The sequence below is a fragment of the Trichomycterus rosablanca genome, chromosome 4, assembly GCF_030014385.1.
Source record: "Trichomycterus rosablanca isolate fTriRos1 chromosome 4, fTriRos1.hap1, whole genome shotgun sequence".
In the NCBI taxonomy this organism is placed as follows: Eukaryota; Metazoa; Chordata; class Actinopteri; order Siluriformes; family Trichomycteridae; genus Trichomycterus; species Trichomycterus rosablanca.
In genome coordinates, this window is record NC_085991.1 from 6,526,042 (window position 1) to 6,538,195 (window position 12,154).

Here is a 12,154-nt window from a genome sequence, read left to right on the forward strand (position 1 = left end):
TTAAAAATTCTTAAACACAAGTCTGTGCTGGCTTAATGTGCAACTTTGTCTTTACTGCTCTCAAATGTAAACATGGCAATAAAACTATGTTAAATAGCTAGCACTAATTGCTCCAGCAGTTCATCTTGTAAACACTGGAGCTCTTATTTTACTCCGTGTCTTTAAATTGCACACATTTTGTCCACTGACCCTGGACCCACCTCACTTATTTAGGACAAAACAGTTACTTTAGAGTAAAGACCACTGCTGTCACAAAAATCCAAAGTCCTTGATTTCCAGTAAATTACATTTTAATACGGGTTTGGAGGTTGAGGTACTGGACTGCCACTGTTGGGCACTCTGAACAATGCCCGTAATCCTCATTTGCTTATATTGTATTAATGTAAGCTGCTTTAAATAAAAGTGTCTGGTAAACACCATAAATGTAAATGTAAAACATAAACTGCCAGTCTGAAATCTTCATAGTGCACTTCTATGTACACAGTATGTATTACCTCCAAGAGACATATGGGCCTATAATCATAGTATTCTTGGGATTTTATGGGGTTTTTTCTATGAAATGTTCTCTTCTTTTAATGTTATGTCGTGTACAAAAGAGACTAATCTCTTACAGTACAACTATTAAACTAATACAAAAACTATTAAAGAAAAACTCTAGGAACTGGATTCGGCAAAAGAGACAAAGGCTACATGATTTATTGCAGATATAATCACATTAATCGCATTAATCCGAAGAACGTGCAAAGTACAGATTCAGTGAATACTTATTTTATAATCATCCGTCTTTCTTTTGCATCTCATCTTTAAATTTAAACACATTAAAGAGTTGTTTGAAGTTTTTCAAGAAGTACAGTGATCTTGTCAGCACAGTCTAATATTGCAGGTGTTTTAGAAAATACAGTGTTGCATTATAATCTTCTACAAGGATGCCATTCTGAGGCCCAAAACTGTGAGACCCAAGGCCACAGCACTTTCCCATCCCAGGTTCAACAGTATCATAGAAAGGCCTTCAGACTTATGGACTCATCTCTGCAATTACTTATTTTTTCTCCGTTTATTCTATCAGTTACATGGCTTTTTAAAAGGTATGTCAGAAAGCAAGCGGCAAAGTGCATAAGGCCTATTTAAATTTTTCAATATTAATTTTTTAATATTGCTACAAATAAAAATACATTCTAATGTTCTATTGTATCCTTTCTTATCAATTATTTTTAAATGTAAAAAATTAATGAAATTCAGTGCAAGATGAAATGTATTGTGTTGTGATGCCACACAGTATCAATGTTCTAGTAACCTCGGTTTGCTCCCAGTGTGAACGTGTGTAGTTGTATCCTAGTGGTTAAAGTACTGGACTAGTAATTGAAAGATCGCTGGTTCAAGCTCCACCACTGCCAGGTTGCCACTGTTGGGCCCTTGAGCAAGGTTCTTAACCCTCAATTGCTTAGACAATATACTGCCACAGAACTGAAGCGTCGGCTAAATGCCAAAAATGTAGATGTGGGTATCCTTCTATCTCCCATCACTTTTTGTCTTCTGCAGAAGTTGGACTGGCTACTCAAATGATTGAGTGTGTGGTGGCCTGTGATGGATCAGTGCTCTGTCCAGGGTGTGTTTTGGCATTGCACATTTTTATTCAGCTCATTTTGGCACTTGACCCACTGAGATCCTGGTTACTTTAGTTTAATGCTGTATGCAGTATATGGAATTAATAAAGAGATTCCACAAAACAAAAGCAACTTTTACTGAAATTACAGCAATGACAAAAATACTAATTAGACATTAGAATTGGATTAGAACCCATGCTGATAAAGGTTCGTAGATCCCTCAGGACAACAGCATTACCCTCCTGCTCCACAGTCCATCATTATTCAGCCATTCTGCTGTCACGTGTGGATGGAAACATAATCCGAGAGGCGTAGAAGTTAGCGCGAGCCCACGAGAGGACCAGCGCGAGCGCACATCTCCACCGAGTCTATTATGGAACCGCTGCACATTTACTAACTTTGTAGTGCTAGAAAACTCCATGAAGTACCAAGTTGTGTGATTATTAGACGCTAATAGAAGTCAGAAGACATGGCCAAGATGAGGATAATGGTTTTATGGCTGTGCGCTGTTCTGCTGAGCGTTCCAAGCGGATTGTGTTTCTCTGTGTCGGTGCAGGACGGTACGTGTGAAGCCAACGGCTCTGTGTACTATGTGGGTGAATGGTACTTTCTGGACTCCGAGCACTGTACCCAGTGTGAGTGTACTACAGACGGAGCAGTGTGTGCCAGGACCGAGTGCACTACACTACCCGCTGCATGCATCCATGTGAGCCATTACCCGAGTGACTGCTGCCCACGCTGTGAGAGAGTGGGCTGTGAACACCGAGGTGAGGTCTACGATATCGGCCAGCAATTCCAGGTGAGCTTTCTAATCATTGCCAGCTGTGCCATAACATCATTTACACATCTGGAAGGCCCTTTCACAAGATTTTGGAGTGTATCTGTACGACACTAAGGCTGGAAGGCTAGACCTGGCTCAGAACCCATTTTATAATTCAACCCAGTGGTATATAGTAAGGGTAGTTGAGGTCAGGGCTTCTTGCAGGCCACTGTTCCATCTGAGTTCCATCACACCAAACTTGCACGCCAAGACCAAAAGTATGTGGACACCTCTTCTAATTAAACTTAAAGTGACGTGTTACAGGCACAACCATTGTCCACAGGTGTATAAATCAGTTTGATTGATAGATGCTTCCAACTTTGTGACAGCAATTTGGCAAAGGTTCCGTCCTGTTCTGTGTACAACACAAGGTCCGGAAAGCACAGATTGACAAGTTTGGTGTGAAGGAACAGTGGCCTGCAAGTGTACTACCCTTACTAAACACCACTGGGTTGAATTATAAAATGGGTTCTGAGGCAGGTTTTCCCTTCCAGCCTCAGTGCCTTACAGACACATTCTAAAGAGTGTCCTTAAATAAATTAAAATCCACCAATAAACTAAAAGAGCACTGGTAATGACCTAGAAGGTGAACAATAGGTGTGGCTGTAACACTTGAAGTTGTAATAAGAAGAGGTGTCCACATACTTTTGGTCATGGAGTGTGCATCAAGTGCATATATGCACTTTAAATTTACACAAGACTATTGACCTTGCTGTAAACAGAAATAAAACATTTTTCATTTATTAGCATATACTTAAACAAACAAAAACTCAAAGTATTCAGACACTATAATCATTTACATTTACATTTTTGTCATTTAGCAGATGCTCTTATCCAGAGCGACTTACAGAAGAGCTTCCATAGTGAACATTACCTTACTATAGTTTAAGTAGACAACAGTCCAAGAACACAAATCTGCTCAAACCCTGTTAGAACCAAAGTACTGTATATTCAAAGCTATACTTGTAAATGCTATAAAATAAAGTAGTTTTTAGATGATAATTCAAATGCAAAATAAAGATAAAACTGTACCTGGTTTCATTACAAAAGATATTTTCATTGGTTGGGAAGAATTTATACAACATAAAGAAATTGTGGCGACATTAAAAGAGCTTTCAAAAGAGTCCACTGAACAAAACAAGTCAAACATGAAATAATACCAAAAAGCAGATCTGGAGAACAATACATAGCCAATTAAAATTTATTAAACATACCTTGAAGCCTAATTTAGTACATAATGAAGTAAAAAAATATGAAATTGTCACACATTCATTAAGAGTGCCCTTTTAATTTAATGGTGGATTTTATTCCAAAGTAATTCCACCATTAAACTAAAAGGACGCTCTTTAGAATAGTTACTGTGATACCATTTATTACACTAATTAAGTTGCAGTAGTCAGCGGCTGTATACTTTTGGCATACTGTTTTTTCCTAAATCTCTCATGAGGCCAGTTGGTATCTTAGGTTTGTGTCTTATCTTAGTGTCAAGCTAGAAATGAGAAGTTCATTTAACAGGCAAGCCGTAGCCTAGTGGTTAGGGTACTGGACTAGTAATCAAAAGGTTGCTGGTTCAAGCCTCACCACTGCCAGGTTGCTGCTGTTGTGCCCTTGAGCAAGGCCCTTAACCCTCAATTGCTCAGATTGTATACTGTAACTGTACTGTAAATCGCTTTGGATAAAGGCGTCTGCTAAATGCTGTAAATGTAAATAAACTTAACTTAACAAACATTAGTGCAGAAGTGCAGTCTTTAAAATGATTTTTTTTCCCAAAGCTGTACAGTTGGGGTGACGGTAAGACAAACTCATCAAACCAGGTCTGCTTGTTTTCCAAACAGTTGCCAAAAGGTTGTAAGCATATTATTTACTTTATATAACCGAATTTACATACTTGATAGCAATACGTGTGGCTAAAACATGTCCACATATGTTTGGACTTGTTTAGGTTGTGTACACAAACTTTGTGGAAAAAGATGTGGCAGATATACTGGGTGACTATCTGTGGCTTTCAAGTAAATGTCTCAAGGTCACTAATGTACCTTTTTGTATGAATTATTTAGCACTGTAGTGGACTCATGTGGTTTACGACTATGTACTAGAGTATTTTTTCTTTTTGGAGTATTTTTAGAGTATTTTTTCTTTTATGAAATCAGGCTTTACAATCTGACGGCTTACTGAGGCTGAGAAAAACTACAACATTACAAGAATGGCTATCAAATCCACTTCTGTTGTCGTTAGCAGACATCTAAGTGACTTAAATGCTCAGACATCTAAATGACTTAAATGCTTAGTGTGTTTCTAAACATGGCGGTCAGGAAACAGTAGTTTAGGAAGTTGTAACCTATTACATTTGTTTACATTTGTTGTTGCCTTTCTTCTCTTTAAGAAAAAAGTGAGCTGGTGGGTTTAACACTTTGAAATACATCCAACATTTTATTCAAATCACCAGTGCCACCATGTGGCCAGCAGTCCCAGTGTATGATAGCATCTTCAGTGTTTATACAAAGTGTAATCCCATCATATCTTTAAATGAAACACTGGGAACTGGTGGGAACTTTGGGAAATAATTGTAATTTTTTAAGCTTTACAGATGTCTCCTTTCTTTTAAGATTTTCTTTTTCCAAGTGGTGCATCCAACCCCTTTCTAATATTTTGTAATGTTTCCCAATAGTTTCATAGACCTTTAAGATATGGGTGCCTATTCTGATACATTACATTTATATTTCCAGCATTTAGCAGACGCCTTTATCCAAAGAGACTTACAGTAGTGTGACACTATATAAGTTAAGGGCCTTGCCAAGGGACCCAACAGCAGCAACGTGGCAGTGGTTGGACTTGAACCAGTGAATCTTCTATGTTGGGCCATCCGTTTTGCCAGTGGCTGTTTAGTTTCCCCGATGTACAGTTCCCGACAATCCTCCAGGCACCTAACAGCCGGGTGCAATGGCATACGTACTGCTTTCACATGCAGTCCAAAATAAATTCATCCTTTATTTATTCTTACCAGTCCAGTAAACTGATGTGCATCTCATAAAAATCCAACTGTTTTGGACAAAACAGCACTCAACACACTAAATCAATCAAATGGTAGAAAAGGTGCAATGGTATCTCTTTATGCATGCTCAATAATCCAGGTACACAAATCCACAAAGTTGAATCAGTTCATCTGGACACAAGTTTGTTGTAGAGATATGTTACTTCTTCAGTCTGAGCTATTGGTGAATACCGCAACCTTATATGCAGACCGCCCACCGTGATTAGGTCCACATGCAAATCACAATGACCATTAATTACAATGGCTATGTGTGCCTTTTATATATGATTGGGGTATAGCTCCTATCATGGCATTGTAAGTGAGAGATGTACTCTCAGGCCCTCCCCTCGGTTCAGGGATGGTCGTTCCCTCTTCACATAGATGGCTTCTTTGACTCCCTATTCAAACCAGCGTTCCTCCTTGTCAAGGGTCTGCACATTGTCATCATTAAATGAGTGGCCGCTGGCTTGCAGGTGAGTGTAAACCGCGGAGTCGATCTTCTATGTTGGGCCATCCGTTTTGCCAGTGGCTGTTGAGTTTCCCCGATGTACAGTACCCGGCAATCCTCCCGGCACCTAACAGCCGGGGGCAATGGTATACGCACTGCTTTCACATGCAGTCCAAAATAAATTCATCCTTTATTTATTCTTACTAACTGCTAGCTCAGATCATGGTAGAATCATGGACATTAGAAAAGTATTTGAAATTCCAGTGACAGAAGTAAGGATCTAGACATGTTGCTGTATGACACCCACTCCACCAGTTACCAGGTGCTTTCTGGGGTGTATTTATTAATAATTAAATCATACTGAGGACATCACAAGTACTAATACTCCAGACTTAGCACTTCAGGGACTGATTAAACACCTCTTATCATGCTGTAAAACTCTTGTTGGGAATGACAAGGATGGAGAAGCTTAGGAACAGGTTTATTAGAGCAGTGGTCCCCAACCACCGGGCCGTGGACCAGTCCGTGTCCGTGGATCATTTATTACTGGGCCTTACAGAAGGAATAAATAATTAGAGATCGCTACAAGAGCAATTAAATTTCCGAAACTCTTCAGGTGTTGTTGTCTCTAATCACCACTAGGTGGGAGCAGCGTCTCGTCGCATCGAAAAAAGCCTAGGATTTACACTGATTTTCCATTCTATAGTTATTCTATTGTAAATCCTCCCACCCTTGCCGGTCCATGAAATTATATCTTATATGAAACCGATCCGTGCTGCAAAAAAGGTTGGGGACTGCTGTATTAGAGGAACAGTGCAGGGTGGCTGTTTTGGAGAAAAACCTAGAGAGGTGAGATTGAGATGGTTTGGGCATGTGCAGAGGAAGGATGAGAGTTATATATGGAGAAGGTGAGGATGGAGGCAGGAGGAGGGAAGGAACGCTAAAGCAGACATTAATAAATGTGGTAATGGACGGCAAGGTCAATATGGATCTTATAAATATACAATAGATCCACCTGCTGCATTTTGCATTTTTTCAATCTTGATTGATTAGGTAGAATTACACTTTGCTCTGATATTTAACACCAAATAACAGTGTGTGTGTGTGTTTGACAGCCAACAGAATGTGAGCAGTGCTCCTGTGACAACGACGGCATTGCCAGGTGCCTGGTAGCAGACTGTGCCCCCCCGCCATGTGTGAACCCAGTCTTTCAGGCAGGAAAGTGTTGCCCAGACTGCAAAGATGGTAAGCTGCTTTAAATGCTACTGAAGAACCTAATCTGTTAGGAAAAAAGCTCTCGGCAGTCTAATCCCACTAATCTTATTATTATATACTCAAATACTCAAAATAGCCCTCGTAACTCGGAGAGGCACAAATATTGCACGACTCCTTCCCTACATTTCTGATTCCTCTGCATCTCCACGTGGCTAAAATGTAATAACCCTGATGTAACACAATAACGTAATCCGAGACTGAATAACAGATAAGATGCGGGAACACAAACGGGTTTCAGTGGCTCATTTTCCATTTCGTTGCTTGAAAATGCAATTACACTTATTATGAAAAATCATCCAGGCATGTCAGCTGTGTATGCCAGAGGCGGGAATTTCAGGTATTTATCCAAACAACGAAAAAGGAAAGCAAATGTAAAGCATGGAGCTAATTAGCACACACGTATGTCATAATTTACTGATAATAATCCAGAGCAAATGGAACTTCTTTAGGTGCCATATATACATATACACATGTACAGCACAACTTCCACATATCCCAACCTTCAACTTTACCCACTAGGGTACTACTGTACGGGATGCTAGTTAAGGTGCATTTATGGATCCATCAATAGAATAGAATGCCTTTATTTGTCATATATACATATACAGACGTACAGTACAACGAAATTCTTTCTACGCATATCCCAGCTAATTTGGAAGCTGGGGTCAGAGCACAGAGTCAGCCATCATATGATGCCCCTGGAGCAGAGAGGGTAAAGGGCCTTGCTCAAGGGCCCAACAGTGGGTGCATGGCAGGGATTCGAAGTATCAACCTTTCAGTTGATACTACCACTGTCCCCAGTGCGTCCCCACTGGATAAAGCTGTCAGCAATGGATGAAGCTTTGAAGAATTAAGTTTAAGGGCTGCTTGTAGATATAACATCTTTCTCAGATCATTTTGGATAAAATATTCCTGTAGGGATTAAGTTAATACCCACTCGTGACCCTAATAAAGTGTCTAAGCAGGTAGCTGCATACTAGTGTTGGTGCTGCCTGACACATTGAGCCAAAATTTCCCATAGCGGTTCAAGTGATGTGTGATCTGTTGACTGCAAGGGTCATCTGGGCTTGGGACCGGCATTGAGAGCACACAGACAAGCTTACGTTACAATGACAAGGCTGTTTAGGACACTAGCCAGTCATGTTCCTGTATGCCCTACCAGCAGATAGCACCGCCGATATTCGAACCTTGGATCCCCAGATCTCAGCTTAATGGGATAGTTTAATGGGATCATTTATCGCTGCACCAAACGTGTTCCCAATTTAATCTTTGCCAAGTCAAATCTCAAAATACAATCTCTTGCTGCTTGTAAAACCAGGCCATCTTTGGGTGGTAACTCATTTTTACTCACTTAACTCTTACCCATTTTGATAAGTGTCTATGGAGATTTCTCCTTTGTCGCCTCAAATTATTATATTATTATTATACCCCACTTAAAGTTATGAATATATAAATCTGAATAGGCTTTAATTACATTTTGCTCATAAGAACATTTAGGGGTGCCTATAATTGAGGTAAAAAATAAAACATTTACTGTAATTACGGTTGATTTCTTTTATATCGTCTCTGTGCCATTAAGCTCATTTGTCACAGACATTTTTTCTGTCTTGGCCCCAAGAATGCCAATAATTCCAGAGCTGACCTTATTGACCTTCCACACTCACATCTCTAGTCATAACATTTACAGACCAATTTAAATCTCACAATTAGTTTGACAGTGTGCGCTCCTCTATTTCAGGTCCCAACTGCTACGCTGATGACTCTAGGACACAGATAATCCCTGCTGGGGAGACCGTGTGGGTGAATTCCTGCACCAAATGCCGATGCCATGACGGGCAGGATGCAGGCTATTGGGAAGGCAATCGTGTAGCCACTTGTACGCGACTCAGAAACTGCACGCTCAGCAACGAGCACAACTGACGCCCAACCTCTGGTCCTGGAGTGATCCAGAGACAGCCTGTTTACTAAACAGAACTGCTGGGGAGGCTTGTGCTAGTGTAGCTAACTGTAGCTTTGTGAAGCTTTAGTAAGTATAAACTGTAGTCTTATGTAACGTGCCTATTATACAGGTGAAACGACAAGGCAGAATGTAGCTTTAGCCTTGCAAGAGGTTTCCTTATTAAACCCTAGTACGTGCTTTATGGACGGTCCAGCAAAGTGCAAGGTCATAGAGTATCTGAAAGTGAAAGATGTAAGAGCTAATAATTGGTATTTAAATTAAAAGTGGAGCAGAGACTGTTAGTGTGAAGATCAAATAGCCTCCAGGAAAGAAAGCCAGTGCTGTGTCTAATACTCTTTTGTGCAAACATACACTATATGAACAAAAGTACTGGGACACCCCGAACTATAGTGACCTCAGCCTGACTGAACTGAGACTTTCTGGACCAACATCAGTTCCCAAATGCTCTTTTGACTGAATGGGTACACATTCACACAGACATTATAGCTGAAAAGACCACTTAGAGTTCAGTCTATTTAGTAGCATACCAATCTCACGGTGAGATGTCCAGATACTTTTGACAATATAGTGTATTTTATTTTTCGATCTGTGGCTGCTGTATAAAGGGAAGACGAACTGCATTATTCTGCATGACTTCTACCAGCAGTTTGTTCATTTTGTGTTGCCAGTGTGACACAAAACAAAAGCTAGCAATAGAAGCATCATTATATTCAAGCCTATACCACTAAGATACAACTTTAAATAAACAGTGTTTGATAAATGCTGTGTTTTTGTCTGGATCAGTGTTGCTCAAACATTTTAGAACAAGTATTTACAAGTACAAATAGTTACTCGGGGTATACCACTTCTTTTCACCTGCATGATTCGTATCACACACTGAGAGTCACGCACCGAGGGTCACTTCACTATCCCCCGTCTCATTATGCACGAACCATCGATCAGCCAGCAGAGGTTGTAATTGCTGCAGTTATGAGAAATCCCTACGGCTTTCCTCTTTAGGATGAGCCAATTATTGTATGTGTAGGAGCCCGTCCGGCCATTAGCAGAGCGAGCTCGAGGTGTCACCCGAGCCCCTGGGAGTGCACAGAGTAATAAGTGAGAGACATTAAACAAATGTAACCAAATTTAGTACAGTCTCCCCAAGAATGCACAAAAAACTTTGATAGGGGTGTCATTTTAATCTACCAACACAACAGTGACCTGAAGCATACAGCCAAAACAACACTGGAGTGGCTTTGAAGCAAGTCTCTGAATGTCTTGGAATAGCCCAGCCAAAGACAGAAAGCAGACATAAACCACATCAAACTGTAGAGAGATGGCAGATGTTTGCCACCCAGTATAACAAAGCATGTAAGGCTGAACCAAGAAGATTTGCAGGTATAATTGCTGCCAGAGTGAAGTTTGCACTTACTCATTATGGGTAATTAGGTGTACAGTAGATTAATGGGTACAAATGGGGCAACAACACCGGAACCACTCCATCTAGGAATCAAACCCAGGATCTTCTGCGAACCACTGTGCCGCCCTTCAGCCAGATTCATCAGATCCATAGGTCAACAAATCTTACACTTGTCGACTCTCTGTTTCTCACACAGACGCACATGAACAATTTTAACACAACAGAGGAAGACTGATGATTTCAGAGACAGCTTTTCTTTATTGATTGTATACAAAAAGTATGTTTGATATGACATAACGCATTCTATATAGAACATTTTTTGACATTCAATTTACAAAAAAAAACAAACCAAAAAATAAACCCCCAAAAACCCTAAATAGATCCAGCGTTAAAGAGCCACTCCAAGCTTAAAGATCAGAGACAGTCAGCAGCGGTCTGCACTTTTTCGCATCATATTTTGGACAGCCCCTGCCCTACGGCCATCAGTTCACTGACAGATGAAGGGGTTGGGAAGATGAAAAGGAGAGCAGTGAAGCAGATGCAAGAAGAGACTGAAAGGCGAGAGAGCTACACAGTGTGCTATTTCTTAAAAGGGAGTCGGAAGGGGGCTGAGCTGCCCCCCTTGAAAATAAAAGGAATCAAAAGAATCCTAAAAGCCTCAGAATGATACATGTGCGTAATATGAGTATATGCCCTAGAAACCCTAGATTCACACAGATGATTATATGAAGTATTATCATTATTATTAAGAAGTAGTGATATTAACTGATCCATCTTCTTTCCGACAAGCAACACTGAGCTGTGCAAGACTAGTGTTCACACTTTGTGAGTTGATAATTTGATGTAGCAGCAATGATATGTAAAAAGTCAACAATTAATCGATAGAAGAAACAAATCTTTCACAAAATGCAAAAAAAAAATGACAGATGCAAGAATTTTTTTAATGAACTTTTTAGAATGACCTGGATTTTGTATAACATATGATTAACTCTCATCTCTTGTTAAACATATCAGTTAAATATCATAGCAGTTAAATATGGTCTTGTATGTATGTATTGTGTACACTATATGGCCAAAAGTAGCTTACTGGACGTCCCATTTCCAAAACAAATAGCATTAAAACAGACTGACCTCTGTGTGACCACTCTTTTGACAAGGCTTCTAACAAGACTTTGAACTATGTCTATGTCTATGGTCACTAACAGGTGCCGTGATGAAGAGATAATCAGTGTTATTCACTTCACCTGGTCGATGTATAAGGGATTCCTTAAACCTGTTGACAATCGCTGTGGCTTAAACACATGAATTCAAAAATTAGAATGGGTGTCCCAAATATTGTCCATATAGTGTACGAACGTAGTATAATGTTGAACTGAATTGAATATACTGTGTCAAAAATATGTCCATTTATTTTAATGACTGTACATATGGCATCTATGAAAATATGGCATCTTTGGAATATTTAGATTACGTCTGTTGTCGCAGATGTCACACTAAGTGGTTTTACATGATTAAACAAAATATATTACTCAAAAGGAACTCATTTTTAAATTAGGTTACTTAATTAGCTAGGTTACCTAATTGGTAAGTCAATTTAGCTAATTAAACTCAGCTAGG

General features: G+C 39.8%; 1 protein-coding gene across 1 annotated transcript; it reads left to right on the top strand.

Annotated features, from left to right (window-relative positions):
- The first annotated feature begins 1,922 nt into the window (after positions 1–1,922).
- Positions 1,923–9,898, top strand: zgc:113531 (uncharacterized protein LOC541359 homolog). The gene is made up of 3 exons (XM_062993001.1): positions 1,923–2,403; positions 7,019–7,148; positions 8,917–9,898. Exons 1-3 carry the CDS (start codon positions 2,074–2,076, stop codon positions 9,096–9,098), a joined length of 642 nt encoding a protein of 213 aa, XP_062849071.1. The 5' UTR covers positions 1,923–2,073; the 3' UTR covers positions 9,099–9,898.
- Positions 9,899–12,154: the final 2,256 nt, after the last annotated feature.

Bases quoted from the DNA above. Each gene is read 5' to 3' on its own strand.
- zgc:113531 (XM_062993001.1), top strand. From the start codon at position 2,074: ATGGCCAAGATGAGGATAATGGTTTTATGGCTGTGCGCTGTTCTGCTG. The intron at 2,404-7,018 runs GTGAGCTTTCTA...TGTGTTTGACAG, and splicing joins ATATCGGCCAGCAATTCCAG to CCAACAGAATGTGAGCAGTG. The intron at 7,149-8,916 runs GTAAGCTGCTTT...CCTCTATTTCAG, and splicing joins TTGCCCAGACTGCAAAGATG to GTCCCAACTGCTACGCTGAT.